Source organism: Oncorhynchus masou, chromosome 27 (genome assembly GCF_036934945.1).
Source record: "Oncorhynchus masou masou isolate Uvic2021 chromosome 27, UVic_Omas_1.1, whole genome shotgun sequence".
NCBI lineage: Eukaryota > Metazoa > Chordata > Actinopteri > Salmoniformes > Salmonidae > Oncorhynchus > Oncorhynchus masou.
This window is the reverse complement of record NC_088238.1, coordinates 42791392-42816788: the sequence shown is the minus strand read 5'-3', so window position 1 is coordinate 42816788 and position 25397 is coordinate 42791392. Positions and strand designations below refer to the sequence as shown.

At 44.0% G+C, this 25397-nt stretch overlaps 2 protein-coding genes across 2 annotated transcripts in view; one reads left to right on the top strand and one right to left on the bottom strand.

Moving 5' to 3' along the window:
* Positions 1–5753, top strand: part of poln (polymerase (DNA directed) nu) — an 82337-nt gene extending 76584 nt beyond the window's left edge. The window contains exons 20-24 of the mRNA XM_064939123.1: positions 2247–2357; positions 2445–2523; positions 3343–3410; positions 3738–3799; positions 4478–5753. Of these exons, the coding sequence (XP_064795195.1) occupies positions 2247–2357; positions 2445–2523; positions 3343–3410; positions 3738–3799; positions 4478–4570 (413 nt within the window). The 3' untranslated portion in view covers positions 4571–5753. The remainder of the gene's footprint in view (positions 1–2246; positions 2358–2444; positions 2524–3342; positions 3411–3737; positions 3800–4477) is intronic.
* Positions 5754–9485: 3732 nt separating this feature from the next.
* On the bottom strand, positions 9486–25157 carry LOC135516218 (N-acetylaspartate synthetase-like). The gene is made up of 3 exons (XM_064940343.1): positions 24724–25157; positions 22858–23022; positions 9486–14636 (listed from the first exon to the last, which is right to left on the bottom strand). The coding sequence occupies exons 1-3, from the start codon at positions 25037–25039 to the stop codon at positions 14269–14271; spliced, it is 849 nt and encodes a 282-aa protein (XP_064796415.1). The 5' UTR covers positions 25040–25157; the 3' UTR covers positions 9486–14268.
* Between the last annotated feature and the right edge of the window lie 240 nt (positions 25158–25397).

Here is a 25397-nt window from a genome sequence, read left to right as displayed (position 1 = left end):
CTATTGATCATCCTTGAGATGTTTTTGCAACATGATTGGAGTCCACCTGTGGTAAATTCAATTGATTGGACATGATTTGGAAAGGCACACACCATAAGGTCCCACAGTTGGCAGTGCATGTCAGAGCAAAAAGACAAGCCATAAGGTCAAAGGAATTGTCCGTAAAGTTCAGAGACATAATTGTGTCAAGGCACAGATCTGGAGGTACCAAAAAATGTCTGCACCATTGAAGGTCCCCAAGAACACAGTGGCTTCCATCATTCTTAAATGGAAGAAGTTCCTCTGTGGAGATGGGAGAACCTTCCAGAAGGACAACCATCTCTGCAGCACTCCACCAATCAGGCCTTTATGGTAGAGTGGCCAGGCGGAAGCCACTCCTCAGTAAAAGGCACATGACAGCCCGCTTGGAGTTTGCCAAAAGGCACCTAAAGGACACAGACCATGAGAAACAAGATCCTCTGGTCTGATGAAACCAAGATTGAACTCTATGTCTTGAATGCCAAGCGTGATATCTGAAGGAAACCTGGCACTATCCCTATGTGCTCCCGAGTCGCGCAGCGGTCTAAGACACTGCCTCTCAGTGCTAGAGGCGTCACTACAGACACACTGGTTTGAATCCAAGCTATATCACAACCGGCCCGTGATTGGTTGTCCCATAGAGCGACGCACAATTGGCCCAGCGTTGTCCGGGTTTGGCCGGTGTAGGCCGCCATTGTAAATAACAATTTGTTCTTAACGGACTTTCCTTGTTAAATAAAATTGTTGTGGCAGCATCATGCTGTGGGGATGTTTTTCAGCGACATGGACTTGGAGACTAGTCAGGATGGAGGAAAAATGAATGGAGCCAAGTACAGAGAGATCCTTGAAAACCTACTCCAGAGCGCTCAGGACCTCAGACTCAGGGCAAAGGCTCACCTTCTAACAGGACAATGACCCAAAGCACACAGCCAAGACAACGCAGGAGTGGCTTCGGGACAAGTCTCTGAATGTCCTTGTGTGGCCCTGCCAGAGCCAGGACTTGAACCCGATCAAACATCTCTGGAGAGACCTGAAAATAGCAGTGCAGCGACGCTCTCCATCCAACCCGACAGAGCTTGAGAGGATCTGCAGAGAAGAATGGGAGAAACTCCCCAAATACAGGTGTGCGTCATACCCAAGAAGACACAAGGCTGTAATCACTGCCAAAGGTCCTTCAACAAAGTACTGATTAAAGGGTCTGAATACTTAAGTAAATGTTATATTTCAGTTTTTTATTTTTAACACCTTTGCAAAAATGACTAAAAACCTGTTTTTGCTTTGAAATGATGGGGTACTGTGTGTAGATGGATCAGGGAGGAAAAACAATTTAATCCATTTTATAAAAAGTCTGTAAGGTAACAACATTTGGAAAAGGGGTCTGAATACTTTCCGAATGCACTGTAACTGCATTGGGGCAAGAAACAATCTGCGAGTTTGTACAAACACGTTGATCTTTTGTGTACAACATGTAAATAGCTGCATGTAGCCTAGCTCCCCTCCTGAAAAAATAACATAACTCGCTTATGTTTAATAGTTTACTGAGACATGGAATGCAGTAGTTGTTGACCATGTCCTTAGTGTAAAACATGAAGTGTGTAGGCTACACCAGTCAAAGGCGTTCATCACCAATCAAATGTGTGCACATTATTTATTATACATTATTTATTTTTTTGCCGCATAAAATCGGATTTCCAGAAAATCCGGAACCACAGCCACTCTGTAATTTAAAAAAATATATATAGTCTTTGAGAACTAAAAATAATCACCAAAATAAAAGCTTGAAAATGTAAAAAACAATGAATTTAGCAGTATTGAGTTTGATATTATGTTTGAGCAAAAGAACACAGCATTAGCCAATGCAAAATGCATAGAATTGCAGGAAATTAGCTTTGAAACTGCCAAATGTTCTCTCAGGTACATGGCAAAAAGTGTAGAATTGCAGCAAATTAGCTTTAAAACTGCAAAAATGGATCCCGGCTCCATTAAGAAATGTGAAGAATTGCAGGAAATTGACTTAAAAATACCAGCATTTCTCTACACAGCTAAAATGTTCTCTAAAATTCAGCCGGGCCAACCACACCCATTGCAACTACTGCACCCACCACCTAAGCCCCCTTTTGATCCAGAATAAAACCTGTTAGAATACCAAACACATCATCCTTACTCATACCTTTCAATTGCAGTGTAAATAACCTCTAGTACTGTACCTGTGTGTTGTTGTTGCCTAGGTTACGTGGTGTCTATTATGGGCCGGCGAAGGACACTTCCTCACATCCACTCTACAGACTGGGGAGTCCGCATGCAGGCTGAGAGACAGGCCGTCAACTTTGTGGTCCAAGGTAGTGTGGAGGGGACGGGTGTGCGTGCGTGCGTGCGTGTGTGTGTGTGTGCTTGGGTTAACTTCTCTTCTGGTTTCTTCTCTCTAGGGTCAGCTGCTGACCTGTGTAAGATGGCCATGATCCGTATCTTCTCTCAAGTCTCCTCCTCCAGCTCTCTCTCTGCCAGGTTAGACCAAGACTACATCTCAAATGGTACCCTCTTCCCTATATAGTGCACTACTTTTGACCAGAGCCCTATGGGTTCTCGCCATTAGTAGTGCACTATCTACAGAATAGGGTGCCATTTGGGATGCAACCCAACTTTGCCTCTCCTCACCCTTCTCTTCCTCCTGTTCTCCATACAATAATGGGCTATTTTCATTCCAGGAATTGACTTTCAATTTATCTTCTGAGTTCAAATTGAATCTACCAACCCTGCTGCCAAGATTCTCTTTCCCTTCCACCATCCGTCCCTCTTTCCCTCCCTTTCTATCTCCCTCCATGCCTTCCCTTCCTTGCCCTCTCTCTCCCCTCCCTCCCCCCATCCCTTATGATCATAGCTCAGGGTCATCAAGTCACTCCACATCATTCACTTACCTTGCCGCAATCATCAGTTACAACCACTCATCTTTCTCTTTTTACCCTGAGTGCTCTCTCTGACGCAACCCACGTGTCTTCTCTACTCCCTCCCTCTATTTCTTTTTTCTTTAACCTTTACTTAACTAGGCAAGTCAGTTAAGAACAAATTCTTATTTACAATGACGGCCGTCCCCGGCCAAACCCTCCCCTAACCCGGACGACGCTGAGCCAATTGTGCGCCGCCCTATGGGACTTCCGATCACGCCGGTCTGTATTGACGCCCCTAGCAATGCAGTGCCTTAGACCGCTGCTCCAGGCGGTGTTTTCTTCTCTATTCCTTTGTCTCTCTCACCTCTTGTCCCCTTTTCTTTCTTTCTCTCTTTCTTTCTTTCTTTCTTTCTCTCACTATCTCTTTTGTCCTGTCCAGGCTGATAGCTCAGCTCCATGACGAGCTGCTCTACGAGGTGGAGGACTCTCAGGTGGGGGAGTTCGCAGGTGAGACATCACACAATCACACAAAGGTCAGACGTCACACAATCCCCCTCTTCTCTCCAGGTCATACACATGAGATATAGAATCTTCACGCTTCATCCTACTTCAACTCATCAGAGATATTCATGTGTAATATGTGGTCCCGTGTGGTTCCGTTGGTAGAACATGGCATTTGCAACACCAAGGGTCGTGGGTACGATTCCCGCTGGATCCACCCATACAAATGTATACACACATGACTCTAAGTTGCTTTGGATAAAAGCGTCTGCTAGATGGCTTGTATTGTATTATTTATTAGCATGTGTTTCTGTCTGTTCCTTTGTGACACAGTGTTGGTCAAGAACACTATGGAGTCCCTGCAACACATCGATTGTCTGGGAGTTCATCTCAAAGTAAGTGAATAGGACTAAAGAACTAAAAGTAAGGAAAAGTATTTTATTTTTAATTTTTATTTGTACTGTAGCAGTTGTGTGTATTTCATTTGCTGATATTGTCAACCAGGGAGACTGGTTAACTTAACCTATCGTTATGCTATTTTTTATTCTAAAGGAAATAGCGCCGGTCGCTAGCTAAGATATGTGCTTCGCCTTTATGATCTTCAGTAGTTCGCAGAGAGACTAGCAAGGAATCTCGCTAAGTTAGCTTAGAGTAGGCTTAGTATGTGTTTTATTGGTAAGGTAGTAGCTACAGTAGCTAGCAAGGAAACTAGCTAAGTTAGCTTAGAGTAGGCTTAGTATGTGTTTTATTGGGAAGGTAGTAGCTACAGTAGCTAGCAAGGAAACTGCTAAGTTAGCTTAGTGTAGGCTTAGTATGTGTTTTATTGATAAAGTAGTAGCAACAGTAGCTAGCTGCTTCCTGTCTTGCTGTGTGACAGCGGGAGGCCAGGTGAGTGATGATGAGACCCTGAGAGAATCTAGGTCAGTGTGGTGCTACGCACACGCTGATGTCACACACACACACACACCTCTTCTCCACACTCCTGCCAATGCTGATGTCTTACACACGCTTACATATACACAGATACACCTCAGTTTGATGTCCCCCTCCCCCACCCGGTGTGTTTTACCCAGGTCCCCCTGAAGGTGGCGGTCTCAAGTGGCAAGTCCTGGGGCTCCATGTCCGAACTACACCTCCCCCAAACATCTCTCCCCCCCTCTTCCTGAGTCCCTCTCTCCATCTCTTACTCTATCTCTCTCCCTTATTGTGCTGCATCTCCATCGCTATGGAAACCAGGCAGCTGCAGCTCCTCCAAGCTCCCAATTCTCCTTCTCGCTCCCTCTCTCTCTCCCTCTCTCTCTATCCAATTTTCTTCCTCACACACACACACACACACACCCCTCTCTCTCTCTCTCTCTCTCTCTCTCTCTCTCTCTGCCCGTATCAGGGGGCAACGGTAGGAGCCTCCCACTGGAACGCATCAGTTTCTTTTTTTTCAACCTCCCTCCATTTTGTGGAATTGTAGTCCTCCTCGCTTCACATTTTTCTGTTCTCACCCCTCTTCTTTAGATTTTTGGTTTCTGTCTTCCGTTGCCAAGGCAAAACCACACTTTGAAAAATTTGTTTGGCACTGTTGCCTTTTTTAAAGTATTTCTCAGCTAAAGTAAATATACCTCATTAGCTAGATAACAGTCAGAGTTTTTTTTTTTGAAGGTTCTATACTGTTTGATTGTATTTATTAACTGATATCCTGTCTGAATTTCCTATTATTGCATTAATTGTCAAGTAAAGCTGGACTCATCAATGTATTTCTACAATAAAGTGAAACGATCTAGTCTTTGCATTTCTTTAATAAACTTATATTTTCTTTATTAAACCTCTCGCTCTTCTCCCATTGGAGTGATTCGCTGATTTCAAACAGATCGTTTAATTCCACTCGCCCTAGGCGCAGTCAACCATTCCTTGTTCATTCTGAAATAGTCTTTTATCAGCTTATTTGGCTACTGGAGAGCCTCGCTCTTTTGTCTCTCTGTCACACACAGTGCCTGACCCAGTTCCTGGTTGCTGCCAGAGATGGTGAGATCTTTGGCGGCAGGTAACCGACCTGTTTGATGAATGTCAAAACATCACTGGGTAATATGAAGCGTTTAGTTGCTGTTTAGAACAAAAATGGCCCAATATCACTGGGGTGCTAATGTGACGTTTTTAGTTGTTGTTTAGAACACGTGTTCTCTATTGTCCTGCCATGTCTTCAGACATTCAGAATATACCGTATGTCTGTCCTTTTAAGTGCAGTTGCCATAGAAATAGAATAAGGATACATGTTGCAGAGTACACCTATGTGTCTTTATTTTGGAGATGATCTTGGAAAGTATCAGTCAGCTTACAGGGATTTTTCAACTGAGTGTATTTTACCCTGACCAATGGTCTGGTCACTACAATAGCAGGCAAGTTCCCTCCTCTCCTCCCCTCCTCCTTTTCCCTTTCATTGTTCCACAGCTCAAGGGAACCCAGCCACAGCTCAAGGGATGGGGGACGGACGGACGTGAAAGTGGCATGTGTGCAATGTTTGGAGAGCGTGTTCACTTCAGGGGGAGGATGGAGGGTAGTGGAGGAGAGCCTCAGTGTGCGAGTGACTCAGCCTACTACTACACAAGTTGATAATGGTTACAACCTTTGGTAACCCAATGCTTTGTTTGTATGGAAACAGACGGTTCTGTATGTGTTATATAATGACTATTACGTGAACGAGTATGATGTGTGATGGACGGCTATTTGTGTTCATTATAATAACTAAAAGAACAGAATGGTATGTTAACAGGAAACCAAGGCCAAAGGGTCCCTTAAAAGCCTGCAGTTGTCAAGGGCAACAGAGTTATCTCCAGATAGCCCACCAGCATCCCCATGGCGACAGGGTAGATGGGTGTTGAGTGAGAGAGAGACCTAAGGCTGGATCCATGCTGATGGCAATTTAAGGTTAACAATATAGTTGTTTGATTTTTAAAGCCTCTATATTAAGGTGAATATTGTAGAGTTTGCTTTTTGGAGCCTCTATACCAAGGTGAATCTAAAATGATAGTCTTCTCTATTGCCTTTAGCCTGGGTACCAGTCTGGTTGTACTAATATTCCTGTCCTTGTACTCCATGTCATACGCCAAACAGAAGAAACCCAACACAGGTCTGGACTTCAGGCTATATTGCCTATAGTTCTAGTTGAATCTCTCATGGACAGACTACATAAACATAAATGGTCATGATACAACAGGATGTGTGAAATAACAAGCAGCATTAGTTCCGGTGCTTTGGACAAATCCCGATTTTGTAGGTGTTGGCATCTTTCGAATTTCGGAAGGGGGGGGATAGTTGGCCCATAGACTTGCCTGCAACTTGCGAAGAGAGAGGGGGGAGCTCTTAGTTCGGGTTCCGATCCCCGTTCTAGCTCTTCTCTTTACACTTAATCGAGCATCTGACCAATTACGCAAGACTTTAGTTCTGGGTTAACCAAGATTAAGCTGAATCTAATAGTGTCCACTTTCTTTAATATGACAAACGATATGATATTACATGATCATTTAAATCAACGTTCAAATCAATTGACCGGAGGAACATATAAAAGCTTTATGCATTGTTGTTTTAATTGATACAATATGTACATCCATTTTTCTTTCACAATGCAGGAAATCTTTATCTTACAGTGTTCCCATTGATCGGCAAAAAAAAAAAAAAATGGTTAATCAGTAGTAACAATACAGCAGTCAAAAGAAAGGAACGTCAGAAGGAGGAACATAAAGAATAGTCCGTTCATAAAGTGTCTCAAAGTAGGAGTGCTGATCTAGGATCAGGTTTCCCCAGTCCATAAAATTGTATTCATTGTGATCTAAAAGGTCCAACTGATCCTAGATCAGCATTCCTACTCTGAGATGCTTTGTAAATACGAGCCCAGAAAGGTACACCAGGTCATCACTGCATCTACACTCTATTCAGGGAAGGTCAGGCGTGGTCTAGTCGAGCCGGCCGTACCTTAACCGCGTTTTAACCACGGTCAAATCCCTCTGCCTTTTGACCACCTTTCACCTCTTTTCTGCTTGGCTGACCTCTTGCTAAGGCCTTGAGCCAATTGAACCCGTCTCCCTTGGGTTCCCCTAGCCCTCTTCTCATTTGCTCTTCAGTCTCAGACCCTCAACTGTCTGCGATCGCACCCTGATCCAACTTCTCTGTAATAACCCTCTCTTTTCCCTGTCACTGTTTACCTAATTTTTCTTCCCCAGTGGCCTACTTTAAGCACCCAAGGCATCCTCATACAAGGTTCCCTCGCCCCTCTTAATCATAGCCTTAGCCTTGCCACACACTCACTCCCACACTCCTCCCCCTCTCCCTCAGGGGCGGCCCGGCTGGTTGACCTGCCTGCCTCCTCACTCCCTCAGTGTGGCTGCATATCATTTCCCTGCTGCGCTTTGTGTGGGTTGGTTTCCTAGCAACAGACAGCCATGACAGCTCAAGATCTGAAAGTGGAGAGAATATGTTGCTGCTGCACACTCCTAGGGCTAGCTAATACACTGGCTGAGTCTGAAATGGCACCCTATTCAGTGCAGTACTTTTGACCATTCCCCTATGAGCCATGGTCAAAAGTAGTGCCAGGGAATAAAGTTCCATTTTGGACACATCCACTAAGTGCTGTGCTACAGTGTTGGGTGCTCTCCAGCCACTGACAGGCCACTCCCTCTCCATCACAACAGGACAAAAGTAGGCTTTTCTCTCTGACTACTGTGGTTAAACCACACAGCACCTTGATCCTGGGAAAGATGGCAGTGGTCTCTGAAAGAAGTTGAAAATGAACCAACGGTCTCTGGCTTGGTGAGTTTAGTGAGAGTTGAAAAGATCATTACAATTGAATCTCAGGTTTGGATATATTTTTTTTTAAGTGTGTGTGATTTTGTAAACTTTGTTTAAAAAAAAGTTATATTAAGGTATTTCTGTTACAAAATGATCATAAAAAATACCTGTGGATGCTATTTACAGTAAAATACACTTTACAACTTTATTAAATTGTTGATAGTATATATAAAATAAATGTAGAATCGCTTTCATGGAAATCACACAAGATTTTCATTGGGGTTTTTTTCAGCTTGCGTTTTAAACTTTGATATGGGCTAATTGATTTTTATTTTCAGTAGTAGTGACAAACCCCTGGCTGTAGTTGAGTTACTGTGATACTCCTCCTGACTACTAGAGAATCAGAAGCAAGATTTAGACTGATAAATAAAGCTCATATGACTGATAGATAACAGAGACCACTTTCAGAAACTCTGCCATCTTTCACCTCTCTGCTGGGAGGGACTTTTCTCCCCCCAATACTCCAAATAACACCTGTACAAACAATGCAAGTGGTACACCAGTAGAATTCATCTTCAAGTTTAAAAAAAAACACACAAAAATAAACAAAAAAAAACATTTGAAACCTCTTATAAAGAAAAAATACAAAAATAATCATTATACAATCACAACTCTTATTCAGGCCTCAACATATCGTCAGTGGTGATGTGTTGCCATGCCAACAGTGATAACGTCACGGCGACCGACCCTCTGTCACCAGCATATGAGATATAACAACAATGCAGCATTTCGCACTAATAAAATAATTTATACGATTGTATCTCGTTATCTCATTGTTTGTTTGTTTTTATTGCTTGATTAGATGGCACGTGAGCAGGGTTTCCAAAATGATACCGATAAATACGGGATTTTGTTGACACTTCTTGAACACAACATAGCAGTTTGAGAGAAAAATGCAACAAAACTTTCACCTTTGGCAAATTTCAAACTTCAACAAATAGCCACGGGTCATAGTAATGCATTTCTTTATATAACGTTGTCTTGTATATAGGCTTATGATACATACGGTATATGAGCAAGAGGGGTAGATATTGGCTAGGAGGAGAGAAAAAATCCATACTCAAAGAAAAAAAAGACAATTGTGCTACAAGTGCTTCTGCGTTCTTGGTACCTGTGGCCACAGTGGAGAGTTATAGTCATCCTGTTAGCCACAGCAGAGTGATAAGTTCACCAGAGGAGTACAGAGAGAGGGAGAGTCCATTTTGTCCCGTCCCCCCCAGGTAAACTGCCTCAGTGGCATGTCCCCCCCCCCACACACGTTTGGTGGAACATTCCAAAGACAGCCATCTTCTCAAACAGACAGTTCCAAAGTCCATTATTTTAGCATTGATGAAATCAGAAATTATATATATATATATAATTTCTGTATAAACTGTATATATATAAACTAGAAATCAAAACAACAGTGATAGATATAGCTATGTACACAGTCACTCTTAAACATCAAATGTTGTGGTTTTCTCAGCAATAGAAGAACCATTAGCTGCTTTTTGTCATTTTTTGTCTTAATCCTTTCTCTCTTAAAAGAAAAAAAAAATGTTTTAACAATTTCTCGCAACAAAGACCCTTAGTAACGGCACCCATATACATTCATGTCTGCTATTAACTAACTCCACGGCCTTTGAAATCTGCACTCGCCCAGGACAAAACACCTATACTCACAGGAATACTATTTGTGCGGTTTTGATATCTATACTTCTACAATAGTGTGCGTGTTCAACTTGACATCTGGATGACAGACGTTGAGGGATTTTTGTCTCATACTTGTATTTCCAGGTGGGAGGGACTACGATAAAGTATGAATTGAGTATTTTGTGAGCTTGCATGGTTTCTTCACCACAATTTAGGTGATTGGATGATAGTTTTTGGATTGGAAAGCACTCGATAAAGGAGCGCTCCAATGAGAGAGGCGTTTAGTTCTGATGCGGCACACATGTCTGAAACCCTTTGCAGATAACAATACATGAACATTCTCCTATGTTCCCAAGTCAACACTAACAATATTTCCCTATTTTCTCAGAACCAAAAGAAAAGAAAAAAAAAACAAACATTTTCTCTTGGATTGTACATCATCAGAGGTTCAGTGGAATGGTATGGAATAGTATTATTAAGTTACAGAATCACACTAGTGGTGGTGGTTGCATACAGTATTTCTTCTACTTTCTAATACTGCGTATGCTTTACCAGAATCAAGAAGTACTAAGACCAGACCGAACAGGGCATAGCATAGCATTCCCCATATAAACACAGGCTTGACCCTTTTACGAAACAGAATACAGTAAAATGCATTATAGGCTAGTGACATATCAGTGTAGTTTGTCTGTTCGTCTCTAACAACTTAATACAGGAAATGAATCATTCGCTACCTTAAGCCATATAGATTGTTGGTGGGATATTTGATATCAGCATGTAATTATTACAGTACATAAGGCTTTTGCGGAGTCTTGGTATACTATTACGTCATTTATCAAGAACACAAATAGTAGCCTAGTCTGAGATCACCCACAATGCTTAACGAGAGGGTATATTATTATTGAAATGGCGACAGCAGCATTCATGGCTCAGTTTGATAAGACTTCACATTCATCTTTTAGCAGACATGAGTCCACTTACTACGTTGCTATGTAGTGTACACTTGTAGTGAACACCAGAGGAGGCTGTGGGAGGAGCTAAGGAGGAAGGGCTCATTGTAATGTCTGGAATGGAATTATTGGAACGGTATCAAACATATGAGAACCACACGTTTGACTCTGTTTCATCTACTCCATTCCAGCCATTACAATGAGCCTGTCCTCCTACAGCTCCTCCCACCAGCCTCCTCTGGCATACGTTCTTAGTAAGTGCGCTCTTATAGCCTCACCATTTAACCTCTGCCTCCTACATTCTGGTGGATCCACGCCAAAATACTATACCCAGGTCTGTTCTGAATTTTTCAGATGGGGGGGATTGATCATAATTTAGATCATTTAGTATGTCCCAAATTGCACACTATTCCCTATATAGTGCACTACTTTTGACCAGGTCAAATTGGAGAAGGAGAAAAAATCTGGGCTAAATGGTTCATTTTTTGTGCCCTCCACATCTCAATTCACATGGTTGAATGAGGAAGAGGGGGTTTCAGAACAGTGAGAAGTCCTCTGATAATACAGCAGACAGTTAATCGAATGACCCAACATCTGATACATCAACATGATCTCACTGCTTTATTTGACGTTTGTCAAAACGACCCAAGGACAAACTATGACCTTGTCACATCTCCATAGGATTCTTCTCACTGTGCATGATATCACCACTCCCTTGATAAAAAGAGTCCATTGATAATATCAACTTAATACAAAAATGAAACGTTTAATCTCCACTGCTTGCCATGTGGTACAATGTATCCTCTAAGACGTTTTCATTCAAAGACACATCTCATGCAAAAAAAAAAAGTTTTTTTTTCTCTGACAAAGAAACACATTTTTGTTTATATGTTCAGCTAAAAAATATATATATTTTTTTTTAAACGTCGTTTTCCGATTATTTTTCCAGGGCAGGCACCGTACGTATATACGCACACACCAGGAACAGAGGCATGCCACACTTGCATTGCTTTTGCATTTTACAATTGGCAGGCTTGATGTCATCAAGGCAGTGCTGCGCTGCGGTGAGTGGGTTTAATGCACCTCTTCATATACCCTACCTCCACACACAACCACACACAGACACACACTCAACACACACATACACGCTCAACACACACATACACGCTCAACACAAACACTCAACCAGACACTCAACACACACAAACAGAAACTTAACACACACACCTATGCATCCTCCACCATCGTTGCAGGGAGGGGCTAGACTGCTTTGATGACATCACAATAGGGGCAGGTTTTTTTGAGGGGGGGGTTGTGTTACAAGCTCAAATGGAATAAAAGCAGCGCAGCAAGACTGTGGCGCATGCAGAGATGGGGTGGGGAGTGGGTAGAAGAGAGGGGAGGGGTGGGGGGGTCTGGCCCAGGGTTGCAGTCAGATTTATGAATGGGGGGTCAGAAGGGGGAGTAGAAGTCAAGGCAAGGAGGATCAGCACAATTCATGACATCTTTTTGTCGACTTTTTTTAAAAATCTGTGTTTTTTTATGATCTTTTTTTTTTACATTTAATTTCTTGATTTTTGTACAAGTATGACAAACTCTTGGGCTCATAGAAGTTGTATCTCTCCCTGCTGGTTCTGTCTCTGATAGGATGATGGAAATGGAGAGAGTGGTTATCTTTATGAAGGGGAGGGAGAGGGACGTCTTTTGGGTTTGTCAGCTACATACTGTACAGAGTATTCCAACTGTATACACATTAATACATACACAGAAGGATATAAATATACCTGTAAATTGGATATAGTATTGTGTCTAAATTCAAATTGAAACATTTGTGCTTCGATACATTTTGTTAAGCCAGCTATGTACTGTAAGTCCGCAAATATTTTGAATAATGTATTAGGTCTACCCAAGTAGTTTCCCCCAGTTACCTGGTTTAAATATATACTAGATTGCGGTTACTATGTACATGTAGGAGTATCCATAAAATGTGCATACTACAAAGTAGCAATGCTTCCATCAAATGTTGTGAATAATAATAACAAAATCTCTAATTTCTCAATCAAATACCAAACATATTCAAAATGTTCAAATTTATCTTGATTCAATTAGTAAACCATTGATAATTACACATAAAACTCAGTAACACTCAATGTTTCATTAGATTAGATCATTTCCTCATTAGAAAAACCCATGATTAAATTAGTAATATGATTAACATTGACACAGTATTCACCCTGCATGGGTACGTACCCCTGGCCTGAACTACCCTCTCGTCTTCCCAACCAATCAGAGAGACCCTCTTCATAGTTCCCATGCAGGTGGAATGGAATCATAGAATTAGATTCTGACACTGTGTTGAATGAGGGGAAGAGAACGTGACCAAAGATGGAGGAAATGGTGAAAGCAGAAAGCAGGAGGGTTTAGGAAACAGAAAATGCACTGTGTCTGCATCTAAAATTACACCCTTTTTCTTACACCGTGTACTACTTTTGACTAGAGCCCTATGGGCCTTTGTTAAAAGTAGTGCAATATATAGGGATTAGGGTGCCATTTGGGACGCAAGCCTGTTTGTGTTTGTTTTCCTGCCTATGCAGGATCCACAGTGTGTGTCCACAGTACACGTCCTGCCTGTTCCTCCTGTCTCTCCACAGGGCTGGTACAGTACACTTGATGACCCTTGCTGTGCTTCAATATGGGCTGAGCTGGAGAAATGCCAACCTACTTTGTCTTTTTGTCCAGGTCTTTTTGGGCACAAACGTTGTTGTGACAATGGAGAGGGCTTAGGCGGGCTAACGAGAGACAGGGTGCGTTTGAGATAGAAACTATTCAGATAGAAATGCCATGTATAGGGTGGACACGAATGCCTGTTTTCCATGGCAAAGGACAATGTCTGTTCTACGTGATATATTTCTATCTGAATGTTACGGAACACGCCACCCTCCTGATTAAGCCTCTGATTGGTGTTCTGAAGGGGGTGGGAGGGGATTTTAGTAAAGGAAGGGTGGAAGGAAGGGGGGGGGGGATTTTGTCATGGTGATCGAAAAACTGATTGCAATCAAATTTCTATCAAAAGCAACGGGAACACTCAATTGATGATGTCATTTGAATAGGCATGGGACGGTGATATATGTTAGGGATTATTTTTTCTTACAACAGGAAAGGATGGGAAAATAGGCAAAACAAAATAATTTACTCAAAGGCGGGGGGGGGGGGGGGTAAAACACTAAATCTAAAATGTAAAACAAAAACCCATAAGTTAATGACTTAGAAATAATGAATAGACATAGTAGTGGTAAGTAGTAAGAAGAAGTAACTGATACAAAATAAAGTTGTCAGAGGAGTATAAGATTGATCGGGGACTTGGTCGAGGCTCGTCGGGCGAGGGGCTCTGCTTCGAGGAGGAGGTGTCGTTGCTCTCTCTTTCCATCCCTCTCTCCCTCTCTCACCCCTCACTCCTCGCGGAGCTGCAGGCGGTAACGCTGGTAACGGATCTGAAAGAAGAGCCTCTCTAGCGGCGAGCCGCTCATGCCAGGCAGCATGTAGTCCTCGCTCCCGCCCGTCCGCCGGAAGCCCAGTGACTCGTACAGCTTGTGGGCAGCCATTTTGACGGCGGTGGTTCCCAGGACAACGGCGGCGTAGTTGTTGTGCACGGCGAACTCCAGCACGCGGCGCCCCAGCACCTTGGCGATGCCCTTGCCGCGGAAGCGCGAGTCCACCGACATGCGGCGCAGCTCCACCGTGTTATCGTCCTCCCGGCCCTGCGCCGCCACGATGCCGACCACCTGACCCTCCAGCACTGCCACCCAGAAACACGAGCCTGGAGGACCAGAGAGCCCAGTTAGACACACACACTATACCAACACAACACATATCACATACCACTGCCAACAGCACCAACACAACACATATCACATACCACTGCCAACAGCACCAACACAACACATACCACTGCCAACAGCACCAACACATATCACATACCACTGCCAACAGCACCAACACAACACATACCACTCCCAACAGCACCAACATAACACATACCACTGCCAACAGCACCAACACAAATCTGACAGAATATATACTTTACATTTAAACCCCAAACGACCTGATGTGAAGGGGCTGAAGCAATAAGGGAGTGGCAGCCGGACCTATGACTGCCCACGGACCACGGCTGTCCTTATTGGACTACTGGTTGACTCAGTGAAGGACTGACGCAATAAGAAGTGAGCAGAGCTGCCCCATTAGCCCCCTACACTATTTGCCATAACCCTGGGACCTCATTTGCAGGCCAGCTAACATTAACATGTCATTCATCACAGACCTCAGAGCCTCTGGCTGGGTGAATCAAATGTAGAGTGGACTCCCATCCCCTAACTATGGCCAGTACAACAATCATTAAAGCCACAATCTGCAATATTTCCTGCTGTTCAAAGGCCATTTGAATGAAATATGCCTACAAGGTGGCAGCCTGGGCTTGTGAAACAGCAGATTGTGGCTTTAACCCGGCACCACTGCTCATGTGTATCGGGATATCTCATCAATTACGGACTGGTGTTAATGAGTTCAGATTACAGAGCAATTAGAGGTTGCTTTACAATGGCTTCTGTCGAGTAACACGACCATGTGATGCAGTTAAGATGGCAAACATGAGGATGGTTCACTCTTGGCTGTCCCCGTAGGAGAATCTTTTGTAGAACCCTTTTGAGGTTCCATGTAGAACCCTCTGTGGAAAGGGTTCCACGCGGAACCCAAAAGAGTTCTCCTATGGCGACAACCAAAGAACCCTTTTAGGTTCTAGATGGCCTTTTTTTTGTCTAAGAGTGTTGGCAAGACCGGTGTAAAGCCTGTGGTAAGGACAGGCTAGCTGCTTTGACAACACCATAGCACTGTATCATTTACATTTGAGTCATTCAGCATAGCTCCTACGCAGAGCTACTTACAGACTAAGGTTAGGAGGGGGAAAAAACAGACACATATTGCAGGTAGACCTTTTTCCTCGAAATAGCCCCTGTCAGCAGAATCAGGGCAAGGGAAGGGGAAAAAAAGCAAGTACTAATGTGGGTGCAAGAAAGTGAGGTGGAATATCGCATAGCCCTGGAACACACATCATAGAGCTGTATGAGAGAGCCTGTCCTGTTGGTAAGATATGCCAGTTATGGCCTTGTCAAACCCACTAACTGGATGGATCTACTAAAAGGAAGCAAGGAAGGAGGGATTCTGCACACGAAACACTCCGGTCACATAGCAGCGGCTGGTGTTTCCATTGGCGACTGGAGTGAAGTGTATCAGAGAGATGGAGAGCATGAGAGAGAGAATCAACTGGAGAATGAGGGAGGTAAGACAGTGAAATTAAAAGGTGACAGAGGCTGGCGCTAACTGCTTAATAGCATTATTTGCTCTGAGAGATGCTCATAATGAAAAGTACAGTCGTAGGCCCGAGCTGTCCCTCAACGTTATGGCGATTAGACCCTCAGGGAGAGACAGACAAATACAGGCACACAGGACAGAGAAGGAAGGACACAAACACACACGTCAACAGTGAAATGTTCGTCCACAATGTAACCTGACCAGGGGGAGAAAGAAAAAAACTCCTGGTCTCAGTCATAGCAAAAGCAGTTTTATACAGTATTGAAATGTTTTCTGCTCAACTTCGTAACGTATTCTTAAGTCCGTGCCTGCCGTGTTTTTACCTGTGTCAGCATGCCAGATAGTAGTTGCGTCGACGAGAGTACAAAGATTCCCTGTCAGCCTCTGTTGTAATGTGAGAGTACAGCGCTGTCGTCTGTGTGTCGTAGCTACAGTATCTACAGTGTAAAGGGGTCGGTACAGTACCGTGTTGGGAGAGCGCTGGACAAGTCGTTGTAAACAAGACCGGCTTACTATATCCTCATTCTGATAAACCGTCTCCCCAAGTTGATTTTGGATTTGCAAACCCCTCCAAGAACTACAAGGTGAAAACAGACAACCTTTTCTCTTTCCTTCAGCAGGCAAAATGTGTTGCACGGATGCAACAGTAAACTGTTGCTGAAAATAGCATTTTGTCAATGTCAGCGGTATTGGTGACATGTCCTTGTAGTCAAGTACAGCACAGAGAATATTTGGCCTTTTCTGGGACTGACTGGTGAATGTAAAACCTGTGTGTCCATCTTCCAAAGGGTCACCGACACACACTATCTGATACTCGCACACACGCACATACCAGACACACAAGCACACTCTCTCAAACACATTGCGTCATGGGGCGAGTGGTGAAACGATGCGAATGTGCTGGAAGCCAACGTTATGAGGGATTTAAAGGGCCCTGTGGGATTCATTGGATTAGTGTTTGATTGAATAAAACAACTGTCAGATGTCCTGCGGCAGGGTCGCCGCGGTAACAAGCCTGCTGATCCAGACACACACTCCATGACATGTGGGCATCACAGCTGGGGAGGCAGTAGCAGGCAGCTAGATTTGCAAGCAGAGTGAATGGTGTGCCGGGACATTTTCCCCATTTGACCTTGGTCATATTGTGTGTGCAGGGTTCAGAGTGGGTCAGACAATGACTTCTTGTGTTGACTCTTCCTTGTCTGTAGTCCCAACGCAGGAGAATGTATGAGGTGTCTTTTGGAATAGTTACACTTTGGAAGGGGCAGATTCACTCAAGGTACGGTGTACCGTGTCAGCGTCTTTCATTTTTGTTAAAGGGTAGGTTTCACGTACTTTTCCCCCAGAAATCTAACAGTGTGGTGGTATTTGACCTTATACTCACAATGTGATAGCTAATTCAAAATCAGACTTTAGTTTCCAGTGCTTTATCTCAGAAGAGAGCATGATGTGAGGCATGCAGTTAGTTACCCAGAGGCCCTGTCTCTGGGGGGCTACAAAGAGGAAGGGGGAAGGTAGGGGGGTGAAGGGGGGTGAAGGGACGGCCACGCCTCTGAAACTGAAGCCGTCACCATCTGTCTGAGCAGGGCCTGTGCCAACAGTCAGCACGGGACAACCAGGCACGCCAGCCCTAGCTCTGTGTGTGTGTGTGTGTGTGTGTGTGTGTGTGTGTGTGTGTGTGTGTGTGTGTGTGTGTGTGTGTGTGTGTGTGTGTGTGTGTGTGTGTGGAGGGGCCTGAGACAGTGACATACACTCATGTCCTGTGTCTGACGCCGTGACGAGAGAAAGGTCGGTCGGAGAATCTCCGAAGCGATCCTTCTCTTCCTCCTTCTCCCTCTCCCCCTCCTTTGCGAAGCAGGGGCTATGAGAAGAAGGGATCTGCTGGTTAAGAGTCAGATATGTAGAACGAGAATGAGAGGAGATAGCTAGACGAGAGAGTAGGATCATAGAGCATGTAGGACATTCATTTGTCTTCAGTCCTCCTGTATTGGTAGATGGGGAGGGGGAAACAGGGAGGGGTTGGGGGTTAGACAAGGTAGCTGATCTATCATAGACCCGGGCCAGACCAAGATGAGCGCGGGGGGGGGGGGGGGTTCTTGGATTTAACCAGGCTAAGAGGACTCTACCACCGACCAAAAGGGGGAGGGATGGGTCGACTTGAAAGATAAAATCTCATGGCGGTAAGGAGGGAGAGAGAGCTAACGCGCTCTAAACGTACAGATTTTTTACTCAGGATTTATTGTGACGGCCTTTTGTCTTCTAACTGCTAAAGGAAAAGAACATGCTACCTGCCATGCATGTGCATTGGGTTGGAGACAGTTAAATATGGCGTTATGACACGACTATGAACCCTCTCCCTCCCTTTTTATTGTGCTTAACAAGATTAGTGTCTATCCTTTCCGTTGAAACATATGAGGGTAATTCAGTTGATAAGCGTTGAGTCTAGACGGCGCACACCCTGACTGTGCGTGTGTCTAAGATGAAACAAAAGCTCATTAACAGCTTGTGTCCTCTGAAAGTGTGTGTGCGTTCATGCTCGTTACAGATCATCCCTATTTTAGGGTTAAGCATGCCTGTGTGTGTGTGCGGGAGAGCAGTGTGATGTGTGATATCTGCAGTGCGTGGCCTCCTCACTCCCCAAGTCACAGACCCCTCCCCCCACGTGGAATGCTCCCTCCCCTGGGAACAGAGTGCATGTTGGGAGTATGGATCTGCCTGACATCTATACCACACCCTGATAGATGAGACTTGGACAAGGAGACCAGGGGCATACACATGCTTACATACACACACACACACACGTTTACACACATGAAGGTGTACGGGCACACACAGCACATGCCCAAACACACAGATCTCAAGACCAACAAGCTCCACCATATCTACCTGTGTCCAGTCATACATAATACTTCCTGCCCCTTGTACGTTACAACCAACTACACACACACACACACACCCAGCCTGCACTCGTTCTCCGTTACAGCTCCATTAGCTCTGAGAGGAGCAGTGTAAGAGCATTAATCACTTAAAGGGGCTGCAGCACTGGCCTTTTCCCATTAATTTAACTACCCAGCCCGGGCTAATCACTGTGTGTGTGTGTGTGTGTGTGTGTGTGTGTGTGTGTGTGTGTGTGTGTGTGTGTGTGTGTGTGTGTGTGTGTGTGTGTGTGTGTGTGTGTGTGTGTGTGTGTGTGTGTGTGTGTGTGTGTGTGTGTGTACACTTGTCCAATTTAGGTCCTTTCAATCCTAGGGTCAGAGGCTAGGAGGGATCATAAAAAGTCCCCCCCTCTTCCTTTAAAGCTCTACCCAAAACCATTTTTTATGAACCTCGAAGATAATGTGGCATAAGGCAGAGGAAAAAGTGCTATTGTCTGCGAGTCTCACCCGCATATTCATAAAGATCGGACCACATTATTGGTCATCCATTAAAGATCGGACCACATTATTGGACATCCATTAAAGATTGTATTGGTCACCTGGGAGTGACTAACTATAGTGTTCAGAAACTATAATGTTGTTAACATCTTATTTTGCTTCTGGTGTGGGTCCATTGTTGCCTAGCTACAGACTCCTTGCTCCGGCCAAATGCTAGGCCACGCCCGCTTACACGCCACACCCGTGGACGTTAGTTTCTTCTCCACGATGAGTCTGGATCTGAGAACCTCCCTGACCATTCACCGAATGCGAACACATTCGGGGGCGTCTGATTGGTCCACAAACCGATGGGTTGGGCCAGAGTCAGAACACACTGTCGTTTGAAAATGTGTCATTGGCTTTGATACTCTGATTGGTTAGAGATGTACAACGCCCCTCGTCACCACAAACGACTTCAACGATAGCAGTCTCAGACTGTAGAAAACAGAGCTACAACAAAAAAATATGTTTTTTGAGGAGCGGTTCTGTGCTATTGACGTGTGTTTGGTTGCGTCATTGTATTATGAATGAATAAGACGCATGCTGAAATTTGCTATGACATTTATAGAACATAAATTCAGTGGATGGAGAATAAAGAATTCTCTCTCTCTCTCTCAACAGGGACAGGAGGAAGAAAGGGAGTGGAAAGATAGGTGCAACATGTATCTATTGTGTGTAACTACCTCACCTTTGTCTGTACTCTACCTGGCAACCCCTATCACCACACACACGTGCCCACACTCCAATATAGCCTAGCTGTGAATCTCATTCACACACTCACACACACACAGAGCTAAGAACAGGTACCAGGGAGTGGCAGCAGAGGTGTACCTGCTCTTGCTAACCCCCTCAGAACAGAGTGAGCTCACCGTCATTAGCAGGGAAGTGAATAGGGCCAGACTGTTTGCTGCCGGCATCTCAAATGGCACCCTATTCCCTAATTAGTGCACGACTATATCGATCATGCCCAAGTAGTGCACTATATAAGGTATCATTGCCATTTGCGATTCAGCCGTGGATTGCTATGTCTAGACAGGACCCTACATGAGACAGGCCGTGGCCAGACTCAGATATGCTGATAACAACCCATCTGGCCAGTGTTATCACTGCTCTGGGGCTCAGGATGGAACCAGGTGACTGTAGTGTGGAGACACATTGGCCCACCTACTTATCCCCTCGGTTGCGTCCCAAATGGCTCCCTATCCCCTACATAGTGCACTACTTTTGACCAGAGGCAAACGGCAATAGGGTAACATTTGGGATTGGACCCAAGCTTTATACTGTCCTGTTGTGCAGTAGGTCAAGGAGCTTGGTTTTGCCTTGTGCCTATTCACGCCATTGAGGTATAAAAGAACTGGAGACTGCATCCAAGATGTCTGGCCGTTGTTTTCAACATAATGTACTCAAGTTCGCATACGCCGATTCATGGACCGTCTATATCCGGGTTGCAGCCTGTTTCCATGGCCCAACTTCACACGCGCAAAGGTAGAAACCGTGCTTCCACACCGGAACCCTGGCCCCTTGATTCACACAGATCGATATGTCTTGTATAACATCCTATAAGGCCTTGTTACTGTTAATTGTGTATGCTTGGTATAGACAACAGCACAGTGGTGTATATGTACAGGCCAGATGATTCAGTAAAGTGGATTGATTGGTTGGTTAATGAAACAGAATGTATTGATTGGTTGATAGTACCAAAGGGATTTCAGGGAGAACTCATGCTGGTAGAATGAATGTCCTGGTTCTTTTGTTGTTAAGAATCCCTAGTTAAACCCCCCCCCACCACCACCACCACCACCACCACCCCCCCCAAATGCCCCTATTGTTCCTGGTAAGTCCTATACACACACACACACCTATGAGCTGAGCAGAGGATTGAAGTAACAGCTGGCCTTTAGTGACAGTGGGATGAATAAACGCACACACACACACACACACTGAAGAAGAGATAACCGTATTTATCTTTTTCCTGGCTAGTTGAGGCCGGTAGACATAACCGTGTTGCTGCTCATCGTGTCAGTGACTGGCCCTCTCACCCTGCACTGTATGACTCACTGACTACTGACACATACACACACACTGCCCATGGCAGGAACGTGAAAGGGTGGAGGTCACTGTAAATCATCGCACTCTTACTATCATATGACGCCTGCTCTTTCCCTCTCTCTTTCTCTCTCGCTCTCTCTCTCTCACACACACACACACACACACACACAGTCTCTCTTTGACAGACCCACATGCTCACACACAAAAAGACCTGCAGTGGTTAATCCCATTAATATCCTGTGTGACTCCTACACACACCCACACACACACACACACACAGTGGATAACTGTAGCTGCCGGACACAAAGCGAGAGACAAAGAAAATAATCAAAGAAGGGCTTAACGAACACCTGCCCTTAAGTAGCTTCGCAAATAGGGTCCGACTGACCCCAAAATGTAGGGTGGATGGAAGTGTGTGTGTGTTTTAGAGAGAGAAAAAGGTTTGATTTGATTATAGCACAACGTTTTGGAACGGAACCAGGAGGAAGTGTGGTCACAGCTCAATTCCTCTTATCAGAATGGATAAGAGGATCATAAGAGAGTGATTGATTTTCCTAGTTAGGGAATATTGTTGAGGAAATGACTCCAATGAGGCTTGGCCGACACAGAGTGGACAGACTGCTGCAGAAAGTGTATCAGCAGTTTCCATCTCAGAATCAATAGGCCCAGTAGCATGGTGTGCCCTGGCTCCCTCTGTAACTAAGTAGAGCGGAGCGAGTCACCCCGCATACTTAATAGGCAGGCAGACTGCCTCTGTTTCTGAACACACAGGTTACATCCCAAATGGCACCCTATTCCCTACATAGTGCACTAGTTTTGATCAGTTAGTGTGCTGTGTCGGGCATAGAGTGCCATTTGGAATGCAGCCATGCTGTCACTATCCATCTCCTGCTGTGCTTAATACAGGCAGGGAGAGCCTATGACACAGAGAGAGACTATACTTTGTGGGTGTGTGTGTTTGCAGTGCATGTGTGTTTGTGTGTGTGTGTGTGGGGGGGGGGGGAGTCATTTAGATACTTTCAAAGGGTCTGTGATTCCATATTTGCATAGGGCTATGTTTTGTATCCCATCATTTTTTTTTTATCCCATAATTTACTAAAAGCTTAATGTCTGTAGATGAACTTTATATGCTGACAAAGACAACAGATCATAAATTTCCACAGATTATTTATAGTTTCTGTTTTGTGTCCAATCTCCCACTAGCCCTCTTACCTGTGGGTTTCATGTAATACTCCTCGATGTCCGCCATGTCAGTTCGGAGCGCGCAGGCCAGATAGTTGTGGATAACTTTGCTGCTGTAGAAGTAGCGCGCGGCCATGAGAACGAACGGCGCACAGCTGGTCAGCGTGAGGGATTTGCTCACAACAAAGCACATTACTATGGAGATAAGGAAGAAAAATAAACGATACCTGTCAGAAAAGAGAATCAAATGTTGGATTTTGGCGGAAGTCACACACATAATATATATTATATAACCAAACAGTGACATTCCAAAAAATAAGTTGCTTAAAAATAAAGAAGATCAGTCCCTTAATATCGCACATGTTGTTTACTGTAGAGAAAGCGATTGACAACCGACGAGCAAACATCACATGACATCCTATGTTGAGTCTATGTATTTATTTGACTCGATGCAAACATATATTCTACACAGCCTATCAATATCATCTCTGGTCCATTTACAGTCAGTGATTTTTGGAAGTAGCCTATTTCTCTGGTTTGGCCGCACGGAAGCGCCAGAGTGGAACCCGCCACACAGACAGGCTGTGCAGCAGCATTATGTTGTCGTCTGGTCTGCCATGCAAACATCTTTTACTCCATTGCACCACGACATGGCGTGCTTACTGTCAACATAGACATTAGGCTACATTGTAGCGACGTGGTCCTAAATTATAGTGTCATATCCATATTAAAGAACTTTAAATAAAGGTTAAATAAATAAAACAATAATACACACATTTTCAGACAAAATGTCAACAGTGAAATAGGCTTATGTGAGATGCTTTGTTGGTCATTATGGTCACTTACCACGGCACAGACAAAGGCATGAGGTGTAAAAAAAAAGGATTGTTTTAGATGGTGTACATTTAAATGACAATAATGTTTATGGAATATATATAGCGTAACACATGTTGTGGTGAATTGTTATTCGAAATTTGGTGCGTAATGCCATTCATTCACATCATAGACTAAGCTATGTGTAATGCGTCTGACCATATGGATCAAGTGTGCCATAAGAACACCCATGCATATCATACATGAGGAAATTTACGAAATTAACATCTCCACTAATTAATTATAAACAATGCCAACATGCGCACATGGCTAGTGGTGGTGGAGCATTAACGCACTGCCTGCAGGCACAGTAAAACACATGTGTGTAGCCTATGATGATGGAAACTGGTGATAGGGTGCAATTGGTGCACGCTAGCGCACACTGTGGGCCAATCCTCACATTTTATTAATTAATTAATGCATCCAACCTAACCGGCAACTGACATCATTGCCCCCTACATGCACACCAAACAGGCCCACCCGCTACATGCACCATGCGTTTTAACCATGCCTTTGTGTTGCGGTTTGATGCGGTGCTGCACATGAGCTACGCTACATGCCGGTATCGAAGATCCAACACACATCCACACACGAACTCGAGAAGAAATCGACAATTATTCAATGTATTAGTTGTTATTGAATTTGTATAATATGAAATCCTTTTCCTCTTGATGAAAGTTTCACATAGCATGTATTTGTGCCATTAAATGAATAAAGCACTTTAAAAAGAAAGAAAAGAGGTCAACGAATTATCAATTGACATTTCGATGCTCCAACAGATTATGGCTTTCCTTCAACTTAATTTCAACTCACTTCTAACTTTAAAAAATATATATATATTTTTTTTTTTTACAATAATTGATTTTCATGTGTTAGTATGGATGGGTTATTCATAATGTCTTTGACAAGAATAATTTGTAAATACATGAGTAAAATGAAAATAGTTTTTCAATGGGTAATGGCAACTTTTAACGAATTTCAGGTCAATAAATCGTTAAGTATAAGGGAAATCTTGTCACTTACGTGTCAGAAGAACATATAAGAATTGGGTTTGACTTTGCTGTAATATGCCTCTGAATGCGGTGTTGGGGATTCTCTCCATGATCCCCTCGTAAAAGATGCGGCGCACTTCCACATGGTCCGTGCGCTCAAACTCACGGATAAAAACCGTATCTTTCCTCACATCATTTTCCTCGATCGGATTCGGTGCCGGTGTGGAAGAAGTCCACATTTGCGAGGAGGAAACGATAATAGAATCTTTTTTGGTCCCTTGTATGGCATCGTGTTCATCCGCAACAATTTTAGTCTCGCAAACCATTTTTGGAGACGAACAATGCATGCAACTGGCCTCAAAGAACTGTAACCTCAGAAATAATATAAATGGGATATGATGCGTTTATAAATATGGAAAGAAAAAAGACGGGGAGTGTTTCTGCTGCAACCCTGAGCGTTTCTGCATGACCAAGGGTTGCAGGAAAACATTTAGCCTATTTATAATGGGCCGTAGTGGATGCATTCAGATTCAGGGGCCGGGGTGGTCCACATAGCGTGCACATTGGCTGAGGCGCTACGCCATTCGATTGTGATAGGCGGATAGAGACAAGAGAGGCACACGATGAAATTCTTTTAAAAACCTCAACATTCTTCTCATTGTTCCGGGGAAATTCTACACGTGTGTTTGAGTGGGACGGGGAGGG